The sequence below is a fragment of the Acipenser ruthenus genome, chromosome 13, assembly GCF_902713425.1.
Source record: "Acipenser ruthenus chromosome 13, fAciRut3.2 maternal haplotype, whole genome shotgun sequence".
Classification (NCBI taxonomy): Eukaryota; Metazoa; Chordata; class Actinopteri; order Acipenseriformes; family Acipenseridae; genus Acipenser; species Acipenser ruthenus.
Window position 1 is genome coordinate 20,216,771 of NC_081201.1, and position 20,821 is coordinate 20,237,591.

The window sequence follows — 20,821 nt, forward strand, 5'->3', positions numbered from 1 at the left end:
CATTCTCTATTTTAAATGCTTCCTGGAATCATATTTAAAAATAACTCCCCATTTTCTACTCTATACAATATCAATATTGTCCTAAGATGAAAATGTTGGCTCTGGCAACAGCTGGAAAAACTGATCTAGGAACAAAACTGTAGTTTTCTGATGAGATGTCTGGCAGGAACAGACAAGTGTCTGACTGTAGGACAGAAAGAATTGCCATTACACTTAACACCACCATCTGACATTCTTTATTATCATGTCACACTGCAGCCCTCATAGAAACTCAAAGCAACTCTTCGGTTATAATGAGACCATCAGCACTTTCCAATTGTACTGATGTGTCACATAGGGTTCAATACATCATAAGTCAATCAGTTAGACAATAAGCAAATTGAATGTGGGATTTAAAAATCAAAGCTGCGGCGTCTCTCAATCACATTACATTTGACACTAGAATCAATGTTAGTGTGATGTCTGTTAACTACATCCTTCCCTAGTTTAGCTTTCTTTGTAGCTTACAGACCCCCAAAAGTAATGTTAGCAAGTTTGTTGGGTACTTGTCTATTTTAATTTATGAGTTCTTGTTTAAAGGTATGGAACATGTATTTATTATAGCTTTTTGGTCCTTTAAAAATGATCACATTCAATAAATGACCCACGTTAAAATCCCAGTTTGTACAATATGTTCTTCATAGAAAAAAAGCCCAGAGCTTATACCCGTACAAATGGAATCTTTATGCATTTTTTGCCAGTTTATGAACATGTATATACAATCCCACATAGAGAGGTTCACATTACTACTGTTTATAGTATTCTTGTTTTCTTCATTTAAGACAGATAGATGGTTAAATATTCTGGGATTTCTACTTGATATTTAAACTTTTTTTTTAATGTATTTTTTACTGTAATCTAAAATTAAAGTCTGTAGTACAAATGTAAATTTGTTGGTAGAATGATTGTAATTTTAAATCAGGAATTGATGAGAAAATAACCCTGTGCATAACTGTAAACTAGCTAAATTAAACTAATGAATATCAATGGAATTTGGAAGGTACTAGTTAAGATTGCTGGACAATAGAGTTCTGTACAGGATGGGGCAATGCCTATCAATGCATAGACTGTTCAGGGAGAATTCCCATACTCTTGTAGATTTCTTTGAGAATCAGCAGGGCTGTGTCTTCAGATTCCCTGCAGAAAAAGAATAAGAATAATAATTAGAGCTAGGTCAGGGGTAACGTTCTGTAAATCCACAAATTGAGTTCCAGTGGAATTATATTTTATTAGCTATATGTGTGTAATAAAAGGACAGGGACATCACTGATCGGTATAAATGACATGTGACTGGCTGTGCCATTGAAGGTTAAATCTTGATTTTGATGCAACTGTTCGCTGGCATTTCTTCTGAGACGATATTCTACTAGCTGTTGATGTGGGTCATGGAGAACAGGTTCTTTATGGAAACCAGGAGGGAGTCACTGCCACTCTTGCCATGTTCCCATGACATTGCACTTTATTTTAGTTACATAAAGTGCATTTTAGTTAAAATAATAGCAGGAACTTCACAAAAATAAACTTTAGTAAGAGTTGTTGAAGGATCATAGTGCTGGGACCTAAACCAATGGCTGTGCAACACTCAGTAATGCACCTAGACTATTTCTTGAACAATAAACAGCCGAACACAGCACGAATGCTCCATTTCTGTAATGACAAATGGCCCCACTAGAGCTCTTGTTATCTGTAAATTCCCCTTGGCTGATCCTATGAAGCACTAATTGAAGGAGGCTGCAGGTCTGTATCTGACTTGTGACTCGGTTCTGGGACTTCATTAAGGTTTAACCCCAGCTATGGTACCGTTGCAAGCACAGTTTACTTACCGAGTACCCTTTTATGGGTCTACATAATGTTCTGTCAGCTTGGACCATTATTTGTCATGCTTACTAACAATTCCAGCACAAAATGCTTCTGAAAACACTCCTCAATGCTGATTGTGGGAATGTGAGGCAGGGGACCAGGTTAGCGTCGCACTGTGCACTAATGCCAGTAGACTAAGCATTGTGCACGGAAGCACATGGAACACTGAACAAGCCTAGAGGAGTCTTTTCAGATGCAGTTTTTGTTGCATTAGTTATCAATCATGGCCAATAATGATCAAAGCAGAAGCAATAGAGAATCATACAGAACACAGATAAAAACATTAAGAACATGTGGAAATCGGGGCTTCAGTCCAAAATGGAAAAAAAAATGCTGAAATTATTTTTGGTGGCACCTATTCAGTGATAAAATATCAGCGATAACTAGATCCGCGGGCATTTTGATCAAGTATCTCTATTGCGTCTGTCAGCCATGAAGAGAATGCACTCTTACCAATAGCACAGATGGCTCTGCAGGGCAAACAGGTATTCATTGAAGCTCTCAATTGGCTTCTCTTGCAGAACATAGTCAATGCGATCCCCTCCGTTCAGCATCCCGATCTTCACAGCAGGGTCCTCGTCCTTCCCTGATTCTGGGCTCTCCACCATCTTGTGCTCTAAGACATACAAAAGCAGTCATCATTGAAAATAGGGGTGCTTCAATACACTAATGCCAAGATACAATACATATCGTGATACAATATGCATCACAATACATGCGACATTTCTCATGGGCTACTTGAATGCATAACAAGATCAAAAAATAATTGAATGAACTAACAAAAGAGCTACAGACAAACAAAAGAGCTACAGTGAGTATGTGTTCATACCAACTATAAAATCCACTTACTCTTCATTCGTGAACCACTTGGTGAACTACAATGAAATACAAACTATACATACTTCTATTACCATACAATATATCATTTAAAAAAACAAAAAGATTAATCTCTACACCCCTAACTGGAAACACGTTCATTTACTTTTTTGACCACTAAAATCATATACACTTGCCGATATATATTTTTATATTTATTCACAAAACTGTCATACAACAGTGTTCAAAAACCTTCAGAAGCACTTTAAGAACAGGCATACCATGCATAAAAGTGGAAGTTGTTTGGTCTTTATTGGAACTGCCACAGGGTATGTTTTCCATGTCATTAGAATCCCATATACAGTGCCTTGCAAAAGTATTCAGACCCCTGACCAATTCTCTCATATTACTGAATTACAAATGGTACATTGAAATTTCGTTCTGTTTGATATTTTATTTTAAAACACTGAAGCTCAAAATCAATTATTGTAAGGTGACATTGGTTTTATGTTGGGAAATATTTTTAAGAAAAATAACAAACTGAAATATCTTGCTTGCATAAGTATTCAGCCCCCACACATTAATATTTGGTAGAGCCACCTTTCGCTGCAATAACAGCTTTAAGTCTTTTGGGGTAAGTATGTACCAGCTTTGCACACAGTGTCGGAGTGATTTTGGCCCATTTTTCTTGGCAGATTTCCTCCAGGTTGTTCAGGTTGGTTGGACGACGCTTGTGGACCGCAATTTTCAAATAGTGCCACAGATTCTCAATGGGATTGAGATCAGGACTTTGACTGGGCCACTGTAGGACTTTCACCTTTTTGTTCTTGAGCCACTCCAATGTTGCTTTGGCCTTGTGCTTGGGATCATTGTCCTGCTGAAAGGTGAATTTCCTCCCAAGCTTCAGTTTTTTAGCGGACTGAAGCAGGTTCTCTGTATTTTGCTCCATCCATTCTTCCTTCAATTTTAACAAGATGCCCAGTCCCTGCTGATGAGAAGCATCCCCACAGCATGATGCTGCCACCACCATACTTCACTGTAGGGATGGTGTGTCTTGAGGCATGGGCAGTGTTAGGTTTGCGCCACACATAGCGCTTTGAGTTTTGGCCAAAAAGCTCTATCTTGGTCTCATCTGACCACAAAACCTTTTCCCACATCGCAGCTGGGTCACTCTCATGCTTTCTGGCAAACTCCAGACGTGCTTTCAGATGGTACTTTTTGAGTAACGGCTTCTTTCTTGCCACCCTCCCATACAGGCCAGTGTTATGCAGAGCTCTTGATATGGTTGACTGGTGCACCATTACTCCACTCCCAGCCACTGAACTCTGTAGCTCCTTCAAAGTGATTGTTGGCCTCTCTGTGGCTTCTCTCACAAGTCTCCTTCTTGTTTGAGCGCTGAGTTTTGAGGGACGGCCTTTTCTTGGCAGTGCCTGGATGGTGTGATGCAGCTTCCACTTCCTGATTATTGATCCAACTGTGCTCACTGGGATATCCAAGCACTTGGATATTATTTTGTACCCGTTCCCTAATCTATGCATTTGTATTACTTTATCTCTAGCTTCTGTAGAATGCTCTTTGGTCTTCATTTTCCTTCAGTTTCACAGCCTGACCAATGATCCTTCAACAGTGGGGTTTTTATCCAGAAAATGTGACAGCAACTTTAATGGTTCACAGGTGGAGGCCAATGGTAAGGTAATTGTGTCCTCGTTAGGGCAATTTCTTTCATCGGTGTAAACTGGGAGCTTCCACAGCACAGGGGTTGAATACTTATGCAAGCAAGATATTTCAGTTTTTTATTTATTTTTCTTAAAAATATTTCCCAACATAAAACCAATGTCACCTTACAATAACTGATTTTGAGTTTCAGTGTTTTAAAATAAAATATCAAACAGAACGAAATTTCAATGTACCATTTGTAATTCAGTAATATGAGAGAATTGGTCAGGGGTCTGAATACTTTTGCAAGGCACTGTATGTCCACAATGTTGCCCATTTTAAGGTCACTTGTACATAAAATTCCCATCTCCTAGATCCTTGTCCTTTATTGCAAGTGAAAGTAATTTCAAGTAAGTCTGTGAAGTACATGTACAGTGATAAACACTTTCACTGTAATAGAGTTCTATTAAATAGAATTTTGTACAATAAAAATAATGCTACGTTGGTTTTCAAAGGGATTATAGAAGTGGTATTAAATGGTGGGATTCTTTGTATACAAACTGGATTTACAATACTACTGCTGTGAGAAGTAAGACTGGTTTGGACAGTACTTTGGAGTCTGTTTGTAGGAATTCTTCACCAAGTCAGTTGGTGTTTGCCTCACCTTCATCTCGAACCTGCTTTTCTTCCTCCTCTTTGATCTGACTGGCTACTTTCTCCAGCTCTGCTTGCAACTGTGCTGAGGAGGTGTGAGCACGTGCAAACTCATTGAGCGTCTGCCAGGCGGTCTTCAAGGAGCTGATGAAGCCGTGCTTTAAATCAGAGCCCATCCGTGTCAGGCTTTCCTTCAGCTCTGCAAAACAAGCACACAAGCTTCTCAGGACAACTGGGACTGCTGAATCCAGTACAGCAATACAGGTGCATCTGCTGGAGGGCGAGGTGGAGCAACAAGTTAATTTACTAGCCTCTCATGGCTTTCATCTCTGGAGGTTCAAATCCAGCCCAAGTTACAAGTGGAATTAGTTTGTTGGTACCAACACAGCTTACAGCATATGCATTGACTGTGCATCCCTAGGTGTCAGCGTGGTGTGCAGGTATGGAAAAGCTGAAGGATCACAGCTCAGTAAAAATACACACTAACCTCAATCCAGTATTGAATAAAATAAATGTCTATGGGTGGCACATATTCCACCTCCCCCCCCCCCCCCACACTCAAACTGCTGTCTAAACCTTTTAAAATCCCCAAATTGAAAAGGTACCACATTACACCCAGAGACTTTAATAAATATGTCGCATCCACACCTCTAGCCTTTCCGTCCTTCCATAAACTTCCCAAGATGCATTAGAAAGAGTTCTGTACTTTACCCAGATGAAGCCTTTTCCTGCCCTTGTGATGTGGAATGAGGACAGGTTTTAAATCCAGGTCTGGTACAATCAAAGGCTCTATCCTGTATGCCACTGGGTCCAGCTGCAACGAAGCAAGACAATAACAAAAATTCATGCTCACATCTCTGCACCGGGCTGCACATTTATTAATTCATTTTTGCAAAGCACCCAGCGATACCAGGGAAAGGTAGATTATGACTGATTAGCAATACCATGCCTTTGAGAAGCAGACTGGGCCATGTTTAATTTGCATCCTATTTATATCCAGTAATGGGAGGAAAAGGCTGTCTGACAGGAGGATAATTAAGTCTGCTTGGTATGAAAGATGCAGACACAGCGTTTGAATGGGTAATGGTTTCCCGATGATAAGCCAGGATGACTGCTGCTGTAGATAAAGCTGGCGTATCAAAAGCAGGAAATTGTATATCGTTTGGCAAGCAATCTTCTTGATTCTGTTAACAGTCCCACACCAAGAAAATTTCATTTTTAAATTCAAATAAAAAATCCTGGAGGAATGCCTGACAATTTGACTCGGTATGAACAGCGTCACAACACGGCTTGCCTTGAGTTCTATTTAATAATATCAACATGCTGCTATTGGGAAATCTCAGTGTCATGTCTTTGGTAGGAAGACATATATCAAAACGAGGCACTTCCCTAGCAATCGTTGTACTGAGCAGCGGTTTCTATCTACTATTTCATATTCTTTTTTTTCTTAAAAACAACATAGCTAAAAAAAAATAATTTCCAACTACAGCATGCTTGAAAATAGTTGCAGTATTCGCTGTGACCACAAGAGGAAGCCATTCAGGGTAGCAGAAATACCGCACCAGCTCGATGGCCAAGTAACCACCACAAACTTTAATCTAGTCACCTAATACATAAAACAAAAAAAGTATGAACAGAACTTGAAAATGTCATTACATTACATCTGAAAATACAGTACTACTCTCCATCCATAAACAAAAAAGAATATGCAGCAAATTACTGTAGATTAACAAAACAATTGCTTATAAATCAAAAGAGCAAGACGTTGCCTTGCAAAACTGCAATTTGTATTTGTCCTTTTATTATTTTTTTTATTATTACTACTTTCAAACAAGTCAGCCAAAAATAAAATACCTATTGTTTATTATATTTAACTCGCTCCGTGCAACACTACTAACACTTTCATAAAGGAAAGAGAGGAAAATAACACTTTTAAATTGGGCTGTCAATCGATGACAAATTTCATCGGTTCATTTATAGGCATTAGTTGACTAAATCTGTTGATTAATCCGTGCACATTTTTAATAAAGGTAACGATATTATAGCAGCTCTCCTGCATAGTAATACTAAAAAATCAATAGAATCTAATTACACACACACACAAAGCATTTTTTTTTTTTGTAAATGTAACACATTTTCACAGAACAACCGTTCTTTTGGGCCATTGTCAGTCACATACCTGAAAACACAAGACGGCTGAGCTGTGTTTCCAGCATCGGTTGTTTAATCTATTATAGCTATGTACTTGGCTTTCTGTACTTCTGCATCTAGCATAACCTGAGGCACTGAAGAGATTAAGCCATTCGGAATCTTGTTACAGGTACCCGAGAATACTGTGGCTATTGACAAGTGATTGCTTAACATGCTGTCGTAGTCAGAAATCAGAGAAAGTAATTCCACATACTTACCTCTATTTGAAGAATTGGTGCCTTCATCAGTTCAGGTATTTCTGGTGTATACCTCCATTTTTTCTGAGAAAGTTCTTGAAAATTGATTCGTAACCAAATCAACTACAATGTCTCTGTTGTCTTATGACTTTTTTTTTTAATTTTTAAAAAGCAATTCAAAATATTACTTTGAAGTTCTCAATGTAATTCTCAATAACTGTCTCTATAATAAGCAATAACGCGTGAAATTCAGCTATGCTTACATACCCTACCAAGCATATTTATGTCCTGCCTCTGCTCACTAATGATTGGACAGCTGTAGAACCAGGGCAGATCTTTGACTCTCTCATTAGTTAAACCGTCAACTGTTTATGTCACGCCTCCGCTCACCTTAGACTGCCGCTGAGAAAATACAGTTCTATTAGTTGATTTTATTTTATATACAAAAATATAATTCTGCATGATTAAATTGTAAAAAAATAAATAAATAAAGAATCTGCGATCAACTCTTTAGTTGATTAAGCAGCCCTACTTTTAAATAATAATGTTACAATTATTAAGTAATAATCCCAAAGGAACCCTTACATTCCTAATCAATAAAACAAAAAAATAATAATAACCTGCTTTAATTATTGATTGACTGTACAGAACTAGCGAGAAGAAATTACGATTTAACCATACATTTTTTTTTCAACCTACCACCCGCCTCTCTGGACTCTCTCTTTAGTGTTTTTACGTTATTTGGAGTACGAGAAAAGAGAAGGCTAAAATAAAACACAAATTAGTTGTGTATTTATCAACCCTGATGGAGGGAAATGAATGCCATCTATCAAAAAGTAAACAAACAACAAATATACACTTAAAACACAAACAAGATAAAAGGTGTATTTTAAGAATATGCGGCAAATGCCCATAGATTTGAAATGTACTTTTTCAAAGAAGACTGAAGATTTTATTTCACTTTCTGTAGTGAACAAATTCCAGCTGCTGTAAGACTCCAAGCCCAACTCACTGAAACCACTTAACAAAGCGCTCACTGCTCACCTATATACATTATAAATCACATCCCCATGAACATATTAGCAACAACTACATACTGTATAACACTGTAGATCTCGCTCTCAAGACTGCCAACGGCAAAGCATTCTAAATGTTCAAACCACAAAACGTTCTACAAAAACAGATCACTTACATACCAAGCATCAAGTTCCACATAAAAATAATAAATACAACATGCAGACCGTAAACATGGATTTAAATTTTGATGACATGGACGTTCTAACCCCTGAAAATGCACAATAAATTAAAAGAAAAAAAAAACTGCTAATTGAAAAAGGTAAGCGATTTGGTATCGTATCAAATTAAGAAGTTGCCCAACTGCAAAGCAAGACAAAAAAGAAAAGCACAAAATGGCAGTTAAATTGGGCTGTTAACATTTAAGGATTCCTGCAGAGTTTTTGTTTGTTTTTTTTACCTCACTGCGACGGGGTACTCCCCGCCCGTGCATAATATGTATTATTAATTATTATTATTAATTATTATTATTATTATTATTATTATTATTATTATTATTATTATTATTATAATATAGGTATTTAGAATATGACAGCGAAATACCCTTTTTATTTAAATATAGGACGGGCGAAAATGCCGTCTGCTATTTGTATTGTTTTATTTTAAATTCCTCGTGAAAATACGTGACTATCAGCGACTGATTATTGAATTAGCTGATAGTCACGCATCTTTAGTAAACCCGTGCAGAATGTGACAGAGGGGTTGACTACATAATTAATAGCTGGTTAGTCCCTCGGTCACCACTATAAGAACCGGTAGCTTTGGTGCAGGGGAGAGTGATTTGGAGAGCATAGGAGAGAGCACAAATGCTGTGTCTGTGAAACCGGTGTCTGTGGGAAAAAGGTACTTGTGTGTTTGTGTTTGCTTTGTTTTGGCCCTTGTGCCTGTTTATTTGTATTTATTCTGAAAGTCTTTATTTTGTTACTTTGGTATTTACTTAATCAATGCGCTGCGCAGCCACACTGTTTTTGCCTCGCATTCCTACCTTGTGTGTTATCCTTCCTGCTTCTGATGTCACCACCCACACCACTCACATCCTGATACTCCCCTTATCTTATTTTTGTGACATTTGCAATGATCCGAGTAGAAATACTGGGGTATATTTTCAAAGAGTTTTCTCCAGTCTTTGATTAATTAATTTAAAAAGAGAAAAACACAATTATATCTCTGTTAAGCACTGACTTTGAATTTTCTCCTTTAAAAAAATGAATTTGAGTAATACTTAGATGCATCAATATAAATGAGTGTTGTACTTGGTAGATCAGATACGGCAAGGGAAATCCACAACAGTAATGCGAAGTGCAAAATAAATTTAAAACACACTTCAAAACAGCTGTCTCAGGTCATACAAAAATCAACAAAGCTTAATAACTGAGCAATGGCCCCAGGAACTTCCTGTGTAATGGGTAATAGAGCCCCCAGGTAAACCCAGCATGTTACAGTGTAAAGTTCCTGTAGGGTCTTATTACCTATAGCAGAGGAAGGGATTGAGTAAATTATACAGTAGTGTTTGTGATTTTAAATATTTTTATATCCCTGAATCGAATATTGCTATGCCAATGAGTTAAGGATATTTTATAATTGCTATTAAAATGTCCTTAATTCTGCTGGTATTCCCCCCTTATGTAGAATTATTATTAAGCTCACTAAAGGTGTGGCGACCGCCACATAAATGATGTTAAAAATACATCATCATCTGTTCTTTAATTAGAATGGATTATACCTGGCCAGGTTAGAATAAATTGTTCATTTCTGCCTTGTTTATTAGCCTATCTCCCGTTTGGCTTAGTTGTCCAGGCTAGGGGGGGATTCATCGGGGTTCATTTTATTTCTTTTTTCTATGTGAAGGCTCTTATATTCTGCCAGCTACGGTAATTGTTTTAATTCAAGCCACCTGGTTTCATTGATAAAAGAGCGTATTGTGGGAAATGAGAGGATGGCCTGAAAGGAGAGCTGAGTGTCGTTTGCAGTTTTGTTGCGGTTTCTTTTTTGCTTTTTAAATTATTTAAGCTTATCTAGAGACGATGTAACATTTTTTATGGAGTGTCACTGAGCTAATTGTCGCGAATACAGCTTTGAAATACCGTTCGTTTTATATGGATTATTTGAAACTGAAGAAAACAGATCGATTTACGTCCCAGGAACAACGCGCAGCCGGTCCTTGGACACACGGCAGGAAGGGGTGAGACGGTCTGTTAAACTTTTCTTTTTTGCGCTGGACAATGCTGGATTACAATTGTTTTTTTTCTTCATAGTACTATGAGTGTTTATTTTGATACTTTATTTTTCTCTGGAATATGTTTTTTTGCAAGTTTGTTTTGTTTTGAAGCACGTTTGACTTTGTTTTTTGGATTGGCTTTGTTTGGTTTGTCTTTCTGCAATAAGGAACTTTATGACCGCATTGATTTACATGGACTGGTTAATTTTTGTTAATACTACTTCATTGTGTTTCAAGCTGTTTTTGCGAATCGTTTTTACCAGTAATACCCAGGGTTAACAGGGTCATTTTGACTGTTTACTGTATTACTTGTTGTTTCACTGCCAAAATATTTATATCAGTGTATACACTATGCATTCTATTGTGCTATGAGGTTTCTTAGAGCAATGTTTAAGGTATATTTTGCTTCCTTTGTATCGACATTGTACTGTTCTACAGTTTTTTGCCACTATAAAAAGGTTACTGAAGATTATGACACTCTTACCCACGAACTTTTGGTCCCATTATTTGCTGTCAATCAGTCTTTAATTATCTGTTTTTGAAAACAGTTAGTCTTGGCTTGTGTCTTAAAAGTCTGGTTGTTACAGAATTGGTGGCCCGTACGGGGACCTGGGTTACATTTAGAGTGGTGTGTTATTGTTTACAGACTTTTTTAATTGGGATTTAAAAAAAAAAAAAAAAAAAAGTAAAATGTCTGTATTAGGAAGTGAAACATTAACTCTTGAGCATTTTGATTTTGCTGCGGCTCCGTTTGTAACCAGACGTGAACCAGTGTCGGAACTGATTGATTCCCTAGATGAGCTTTATTTAGATAATTTAGAACGAGCAGAAGGAGAGTTGGAAGATAACCTGTCCCAATTGGAAAATGAAGGGGTGTTAGATCAGGCCCTTAATTTATCAGTTGATGTAGACCAAGTGCGGGAGAAGCTTGATGATTTAAGCAAACATTTTAAGGAGTCCCAGGAAAGTCAGATTAATAGAGAAGAGTCATTAAGAGGCTATATAGATCAGAGATTTGAGAATGTAGAGAATTATGTAAAATCTGCCCTTGCTAAGCTGGAGAGGTCTGTGGTGAAATGTTTGCGTCGTAGAGAAGAAATATGGCAGGAGGAAATGAAGCAATTAAAGAGACAGGCTAGTACACCCTGCGTGTCATTTGGATCATCGTTAGCATTTCCTTGAACCCAGCCGGTGGCTTCACATGCCAGAGAGGAGGAACGTCAATCTACGTCATCGATAGTACAAAGAGAGAACACCAGTATGATGGCTGGTAAGCTCCCTATTCGAATTAATTTCCCAGAGTTCGGTGAGAAGGCTGAAGAGAAAGATGCGATTGGATACATTGAAAGGTGTGAAGAGTTTTTAGCTCTGCGTCCTTTGTCAGATCTTGAAATAATTGCTACCCTCTCTTCGGTTCTTAAGGGTCCAGCCAAGAGTTGGTGGTTGGCCGAACGTCAGACCATAAAGAATTGGGGTCAGTTTAAAACTATGTTCCTGAGAGCATTTCTACCTGCCGATTTTCAAACCATGATTGAAGACAAGCTCCGTGACAGAGTGCAAGCGCCAGGGGAAAGCATACAAGACTTTGCCTACGATTATCGCGCTCTCTGTATAAAGTGGAAGGCGGATATGGAAGAAACAGAAGTAATACGCAGGATATTAAATAATTGCAATCCAAAGCTGGCCAGCTCACTGCGTGGTACTGTCACTTCTGTTGCTGAGCTCGTAAAAGTTGGAACAATGGTAGAGAGAGATTGGTCGTTTCAAAAGGAATATTGGGCTAAAGTTAACAACCAGTCAACTGAACGTTCAGACAAGAGGGGAGCTAAAAGTTTTATGAAAAAGCAAACTGAAGTAGGAGTGGTGCAAAGCTTGAAGATTCCCGAAGATGATACGAATATTCTAAAGCTTTTGGTCGTTCAGATCAGCATGGGAAACATGCAAAGTCCAGCTTTGTTGGATACAGGCTGCACTTACACCTTGATGAAGAATCAACTCTGGCAACAGATTCGGAAACCTGGAGAGTCGCTCATACCATGTGAGGAGCAGGCTTTCGTCCTGGCAGATGGGCGTACTTACGGGGCTGTGGGGAAGATCCTTCTGTTGTATAATTTCCATGGCGTCAAATGGAAAATTGATACTTATGTCATGAAGGACCAACATCTAATTTTTCCTTTGGTTTTGGGGCTTGATTTCCTTCAAAGAACTAATACAAAAATTGACATGTACAGAAAATCATATGGAGTTTGGCAGCGAGACGGCTATAAGTATTGTCCATTCCTTGCGAAGCCCGAGTGGGAGGCAGTCTGGGATGCACAACGAAGCTCTATACTACCTAAGCAGTGCATCTACTTTGCAGTTTCACGGCCATTATTGGACAGAGGGGTTACACTTCCAACTACGTTGCTGACTGTGAGGGAAGAATTCTTGTGCCAGGAGCCGGTACAGGAACTGATAGAACAGTGGCCGTCCGTGTGTACGTCCAGTCTGGGAATGACTACGGTGACTAAACATTCTATTATTACTACTGATGAAGTTGCCATACGTAGTAAAGCTTATCGGGTATCGCCACTCAAGAAAGAGTTGATTGAACAGCACTTGAAGAAAATGAAGGAGAAAAACCTCATAGAACCATCATCTTCAGCATGGGCAGCTCCTGTGGTCCTTGTGCCAAAAAAAGATGGCACTTACAGGTTTTGTGTGGATTACCGGCGTTTAAATGCAAAAACGGTGTTTGATGCCTATCCCATGCCCCAAGTGCATGACATTTTAGAGTCTCTGAGTGGTGCTGGAGTCTTTAGCACACTGGACTTGCGCTCTGGTTATTGGCAAGTTGCTATGGCTGAAAGTAGCAAACAGAAAACCGCATTCATTACACCATTTGGACTTTATCAATTCAAGGTTATGCCATTTGGACTTAATAACGCAGCTGCTACTTTCCAGAGGTTAATGGAGCGTGTTTTAGGAGAACTGAAGGGCAATTGCTGTTTTGTATACATTGACGACATTATCATTTATTCACCAAATAATCAAGAACATGTAAAAGACCTCCAATGTGTTTTTAAAAAATTACTTCAAGCCCATCTTACCCTTAACATGGAGAAATGTCAGTTCTTCAAGAAGTCGTTGAAGTTCCTAGGACATATTGTCTCTGAAGCGGGAATACGGGTAGATGCTGACAAGGTCAGTGCCATTCAAGAGTATCCAGCACCAACTAACATCAAAGAAGTTCAGCGATTTTTAGGACTCGCCGGGTGGTATCACAAATTCATTCCACAATTTGCTGATAGAGCTGCCCCACTGAATAACCTAAAAAGGAAAGGAGTGCTGTGGGAGTGGACACCGGCCTGTGAAGCTAGTTTTGAAGACCTCAAGAAAGCTCTTCAGTCATCTGACGTGTTGGCTCACCCAGACTTCACGTTACCTTTTCGGATTTATACTGACGCCAGTGAGGTGGGGCTAGGTGCTGTTTTAACACAGGTGCAAAGGAACGAGAAAGTAATCGCTTATGCATCACGCCTTCTTAACGGGGCTGAAAAAAACTACTCTACTTCCGAGAAGGAATGTCTAGCGGTGGTCTGGGCTGTAGAAAAATGGAAGCATTACTTGGAAGGTCCTCATTTTGAAGTAGTCACTGATCATGCTGCTTTATCATGGGCTTTTAATGCACCTAAAGCTTCTTCCCGGTTGACCAGATGGACATTGAGATTGCAGCAATTTAATTTTACTGTTCTTTATAGGAAAGGAACGCTCAATGTGGTACCTGATGCTTTATCACGAGGTCCATGTTCAGATAAAGCTATCGTGTCTGTCTGTATGGACAGAGAACAATGTTCTTCTGATATACCTGCCACTCTGGATGAAATTGCAGAGGCTCAGGCACGTGATATTTCTATCAACACGTTGCTAAAGGAAGGACAGTCACGACAAGGTGGGAAACAAGAACGCATTTCCTTTGTGGAGACTCAAGGACTAGTATATAGGAAAGCACCCATGGGTGATGGTGGAGTGCGATACCAGCTGGTGGTACCAACTTCGATGAGGCCAGCATTTCTGCAGTATTACCATGATAATCCACTCGGAGGACATCTAGGACGGATGAAAACTTTACTCCGCATTCTGAAAGTGGCGTGGTGGCCGTCTGTGCGCAGCGACACCTGGAAGCATTTAAAACAATGCGTGATTTGTCAGGAATATAAGCCGTCCAATGTGAAGCCGGCTGGGTTGCTTCAATCTACCCATGTTTCGGAGCCTGCAGAAATGATGGGCGTTGATTTGATGGGTCCATTCCCAAGAAGCAAAAAAGGCAATACGTTTCTTCTAGTAGTCATTGACTATTATTCGAAGTGGGTGGAAATGTTTGCTTTGAAGGACAGTAAAACCATGAAAATTGCTCGCATTCTTATTAATGAAATTTTTACGAGATGGGGAACACCTCGTTTTTTGGTTTCTGATCGGGGACCTCAATTCACAAGTCAGCTTCTAGTTGATGTCTGTAGGACCTGGAGGGTTATTAAAAAGTTGACCACAGCTTACCATCCTCAAACCAACCTTACGGAACGGGCTAATCGCACAATCAAGAGTATGATCGCCTCCTATGTAGGGGAAAACCATCAATGTTGGGATGAGTTCCTGTCAGAATTCCGTTTTGCTATTAACTCCGCCAAACAGGAAACCACGGGTTACTCTCCAGCTGAGCTTGCGGTCGGGCGTTGTCTTAAAGGGCCTCTTGACCGTCTCATTTCTGTGCCGCCTTTGCCTGGTTCAAAACAGTATTCTGTTTTGGAGCGCCAGCATCAATTAGCAGAAGAGGTGAGAAAGCATGTGCAGGGAGCTCAGGCCAAGCAGGCTAAATACTACAATGTTAATAGGAAGCAGACAAGTTATCAGGACAATGATTATGTCTGGGTTAGAGCACACCCGCAGTCAGAAGCAGCAAGTAAATTTTCAGCTAAACTGGCACCTAGATGGTTGGGCCCAGTTAAGATAATAAAAAAATTGGGCCCAGTAAACTATGAAATACAGTGGATGAACCCAACTCAGAAGGTTGATGTGGTGAATGTGGTTAATTTAAAACCATATTTCGGGGCAGATCCCTCTGTACCCCCGGTGGGGGGGGGGGGGGACTATGTGGCGACCGCCACATAAATGATGTTAAAAATACATCATCATCTGTTCTTTAATTAGAATGGATTATACCTGGCCAGGTTAGAATAAATTGTTCATTTCTGCCTTGTTTATTAGCCTATCTCCCGTTTGGCTTAGTTGTCCAGGCTAGGGGGGGATTCATCGGGGTTCATTTTATTTCTTTTTTCTATGTGAAGGCTCTTATATTCTGCCAGCTACGGTAATTGTTTTAATTCAAGCCACCTGGTTTCATTGATAAAAGAGCGTATTGTGGGAAATGAGAGGATGGCCTGAAAGGAGAGCTGAGTGTCGTTTGCAGTTTTGTTGCGGTTTCTTTTTTGCTTTTTAAATTATTTAAGCTTATCTAGAGACGATGTAACATTTTTTATGGAGTGTCACTGAGCTAATTGTCGCGAATACAGCTTTGAAATACCGTTCGTTTTATATGGATTATTTGAAACTGAAGAAAACAGATCGATTTACGTCCCAGGAACAACGCGCAGCCGGTCCTTGGACACACGGCAGGAAGGGGTGAGACGGTCTGTTAAACTTTTCTTTTTTGCGCTGGACAATGCTGGATTACAATTGTTTTTTTTCTTCATAGTACTATGAGTGTTTATTTTGATACTTTATTTTTCTCTGGAATATGTTTTTTTGCAAGTTTGTTTTGTTTTGAAGCACGTTTGACTTTGTTTTTTGGATTGGCTTTGTTTGGTTTGTCTTTCTGCAATAAGGAACTTTATGACCGCATTGATTTACATGGACTGGTTAATTTTTGTTAATACTACTTCATTGTGTTTCAAGCTGTTTTTGCGAATCGGTTTTACCAGTAATACCCAGGGTTAACAGGGTCATTTTGACTGTTTACTGTATTACTTGTTGTTTCACTGCCAAAATATTTATATCAGTGTATACACTATGCATTCTATTGTGCTATGAGGTTTCTTAGAGCAATGTTTAAGGTATATTTTGCTTCCTTTGTATCGACATTGTACTGTTCTACAGTTTTTTGCCACTATAAAAAGGTTACTGAAGATTATGACACTCTTACCCACGAACTTTTGGTCCCATTATTTGCTGTCAATCAGTCTTTAATTATCTGTTTTTGAAAACAGTTAGTCTTGGCTTGTGTCTTAAAAGTCTGGTTGTTACAAAGGGTTGATTTGATCAATCTATACTCCGTTGAACTGGATTTTTTAATATGGCATTTTATGTTGTTAATGAAGAGACGATGCAGAGGCTAGCTAGAGGTGAATCAGCTGGCGCTCTGTGATTGGCTGGGGGGGGATTGATGCCCAAATAAAAAGTCACCGTTCTGTATCCTTGGCGGCTCATCCAGGAAGTGTATTGACAGGAGCGTGCCCGGAGGTGTGCTGAAACCTGACTGTGTGTGGCGGAGCTAGGTTAGCTGTGGCATAGTAAAACAAGATGAAACACAAGGGATCAATTGTGAATTGAAGAAAAGTGTCTTCGTGCAGGAAGGAATAAGGAATCGTTTTACCTGGATTCTGCACGGTACTGACAGAGCAGGCAAGGTCGTAAGGTAGTAAGAAATCAGAGGGAACTGAGCCATCCTACAGTGAGTTAGATAAGATACAGAACAGTGACCATTATTCAGGGCTTCTAGCGGGAGTGGGTGCAACGAGCCACGGTTTATTTCCGCACTTTTATTTTGTAGTTATATTAACAGGTGTTGTTTTGTATTTTATTTTTCCAGCACTTATGCGTGCTATAAGAACTGTGTTCATTTATATCACTTTTGGTAAAACACACTGGAACTGTAAAATAATTACCGTTGTCAGTATTGCAGCCACGGCACAAGAGCGCCCTCTGGTGCCCAAAATAAATCAGTGTACCGAAGCAGCGTTTCAAAGAAACTTTCTGATTCCTGCGTTTCAGTTAATCAATCACCCACACCCAGTGCTTAATTTGTGCCAGGGCACAGCCCCGGAACCTCTTCAGTTATGAAAAGTTAAAAATCGCATACATTGTTTTGCTCTCAAATGCGTTTTCTTAAAATTCTCAACACAGTTCCTGCGTCTGCGCTAAAGAGAGACAGTCCGCTGCCAAGTCTGTACTTTTATACTCTACAATTTTAACGGAGTGTCTTTAATGACACTGGCAACACAACAAGGACTGTTTTTATTCACAAATAAGCTTACTTGATTTGAAAAACGTCTTCTTGCACTACTTGGTTTGATTAAATGAGTATACAACAAAATATGAAAGCTGAACATTAATTTCAACAAAGAACAACAAGTTTTAATGAGAAAAATATTGTAGCCACTTCAATATGAACATTAAGATCATTGCTGCAGTATTGCCACTTGCCCGTTTTAAGTGATAACAGATTAAAACTGCTGAAAATACAACAGCTGTCTGTCTATCCACCAACATGGAAGCGCGCCACGTGTGTGTCTGCAAATCACCCGAGAGTGAGGAGAGGTGTGAGAGAGGTACTGGGTTTGAAAGTGAAATGTGTTGGACTGTGTTGTGATGCATTTGAAGATAGGCATTGATTCCACTCACCGGGTGATAGATATTGAAGCAGTATGAAGATATGCATTGATTCCACTCACTGGGTGATAGATATTGAAGCAGTATGAAGATATGCATTGATTCCACTCACCGGGTGATAGATATTGAAGCAGTATGAAGATATGCATTGATTCCACTCACCGGGTGATAGATATTGAAGCAGTATGAAGATATGCATTGATTCCACTCACTGGGTGATAGATATTGAAGCAGTATGAAGATATGCATTGATTCCACTCACCGGGTGATAGATATTGAAGCAGTATGAAGATATGCATTGATTCCACTCACCGGGTGATAAGATATTGAAGCAGTATGAAGATATGCATTGATTCCACTCACCGGGTGATAGATATTGAAGCAGTATGAAGATATGCATTGATTCCACTCACCGGGTGATAGATATTGAAGCAGTATGAAGATATGCATTGATTCCACTCACCGGGTGATAGATATTGAAGCAGTATGAAGATATGCATTGATTCCACTCACCGGGTGATAGATATTGAAGAAGCCCTTGCAGGTAGGAAGCCGGTAGTTTTCTTCCATTCTCTCCAGGCCACGCACAGTCAGGAACATACCAATGGGAGAACCCAGGGCAAAGAAGTTCACCGGTTCAAAGTCCAGGGAATGGTAAATGACAGAGACCTGCAAGCACAGGGGGCAAGAACATGAAATATTAATGCCACCCACCTCAATGCCTGAAATACAGCCAGCTTCTGTTTTGATGAACATAATACAAAAGTTTGCGGTCTAAGATCTTTTCAAACCCCTTTGTTTGGTCACCTTGTAAAATTCAATGACAGAGCCACGCTTCAGTCTAGAACTGGAATAGATTTTAAATTATAAATGGATTCCAATGTAGCATTATCTATGGAGAATGTCATATCAGATTGAATGGTTTGTAAATGTGAAAAACAAATCTATTCGGAAGTTAAAACAATGTGGCAGTGAAAAAGGTTAATTTCCTCTGGACACAATCTGTAATGGAACTATATTGAGAGAATCACAGAATACAGCTGAGCATCAACTACAAAGACCCTACAGAAAAGCATGTGGTCTGTATCCGGATATGAACAGAGGTTAAAACAATGCAGCAATGAAAAGGCTCATTTTTACTGGACAACACCAGTAATGGAACTTAACTAAGAAATACAGTTGTGTACCAAACATTAAGCCCATAACTAAAAGTGTACTGCCTCCACTCAGTACTAAAACTTGTATTACTGTGTTTAAAAAGATAGCTATTAAAAGAATAAAACATGTTTGAAAAAATTGCAACATCGACAATAATAGATTATAAACAGACAGCTTTCCATTTTATATAATGCAGGGAAAATGGAACCTCAAACATCAGGCTCCTGTGATTCACAATAGCATTGCATTATTGGATTGTATGAGGAATGTGTGCTACAGCTGACCTTTCTTTAATTTAACTTGTTTAAACTTTATGTCACAGGGGAAATAAGCTCTATGCACATTTCAGAACTATACTGAAGGAGACGTTTGTACAACTGAACTGTAATCTAATAATACAATCTGATTTTGCAAAGATATACGATTCCAATGTGCAATAAATAAAATAGGAATTTGACTGACTAAATTGTTTTACTGGTTCCCTAAATTGTATGACATATGAAATTAACTATGAGGTGAAGGCAAAATGCCAGGTAAGCAGCAGCTTTAAAACACAAGCTTTATAAGGTTTTACCAGTCTGATCAATATACACTATCTTGGTGACTGTAGTTAAGAAAATCATTTCACAAATCGTCCCTGTTTTGTATTCCGTGAGTAACAGTACATAGGTCTCAAATGTGCAGTTTTGAAAGAAACACAGGTTATAGAAAACATGTATTCTCATTTTAAGACATCTGGTATTACACGAGGATAAAGAACGTTCTCAGTTTGAAAATCCGTGTTACTATAATATGCATTTCTTTCAAAAACAGCATGTTTTAGACCTATATAATAAATAGAAGTGTACAACAGGTAAGATTTATGGATTTTAGCTACAATCACTTTAATGTAATAGGTAAACTAAAAGGGAGAGACTGGTGGACAGGCAAGTTCATTTAAACTGAAAACAAAGGCAAGCTGGATGCAAACGATGTTTGAATGAAGTCACACAGAAATAATGCACTTGAACAAAGGGATCTCTTTTTTGGGTCAGACAGAAATCTGTTATTTACCTCACAGGGTTATGTGGCAAGTCAAAATGATCTTCTTTTTAATGTGGGGCAGTGCTGAGAATTCAACACAGCATACAGCTATGAGGCATGAGCACAGGGGTCAAATCACTGTTAAAATCCACTGAGAACTTCAGTTTACTCTCTTTTATCAAACTGTAGCATTACAATGGAGAAACGTAACAAACTTGCAGCCAGAAAATGCACAAGACATACATACAGCTGAACATGCAGTCCAACAGCCTAATTTGAGTATACCTTTGGA

At 39.0% G+C, this 20,821-nt stretch overlaps 1 protein-coding gene across 1 annotated transcript in view; it reads right to left on the minus strand.

Moving 5' to 3' along the window:
• Positions 1-213: 213 nt before the first annotated feature.
• Positions 214-20,821, minus strand: part of sec23ip (SEC23 interacting protein) — a 70,879-nt gene continuing 50,271 nt past the window's right edge. The window contains exons 14-18 of the mRNA XM_034925923.2: positions 18,862-19,017; positions 5,737-5,839; positions 5,036-5,224; positions 2,353-2,515; positions 214-1,176 (exon numbers count right to left, since the gene is read on the minus strand). Coding sequence (XP_034781814.2) covers positions 1,095-1,176; positions 2,353-2,515; positions 5,036-5,224; positions 5,737-5,839; positions 18,862-19,017 — 693 coding nt within the window. The 3' untranslated portion in view covers positions 214-1,094. The remainder of the gene's footprint in view (positions 1,177-2,352; positions 2,516-5,035; positions 5,225-5,736; positions 5,840-18,861; positions 19,018-20,821) is intronic.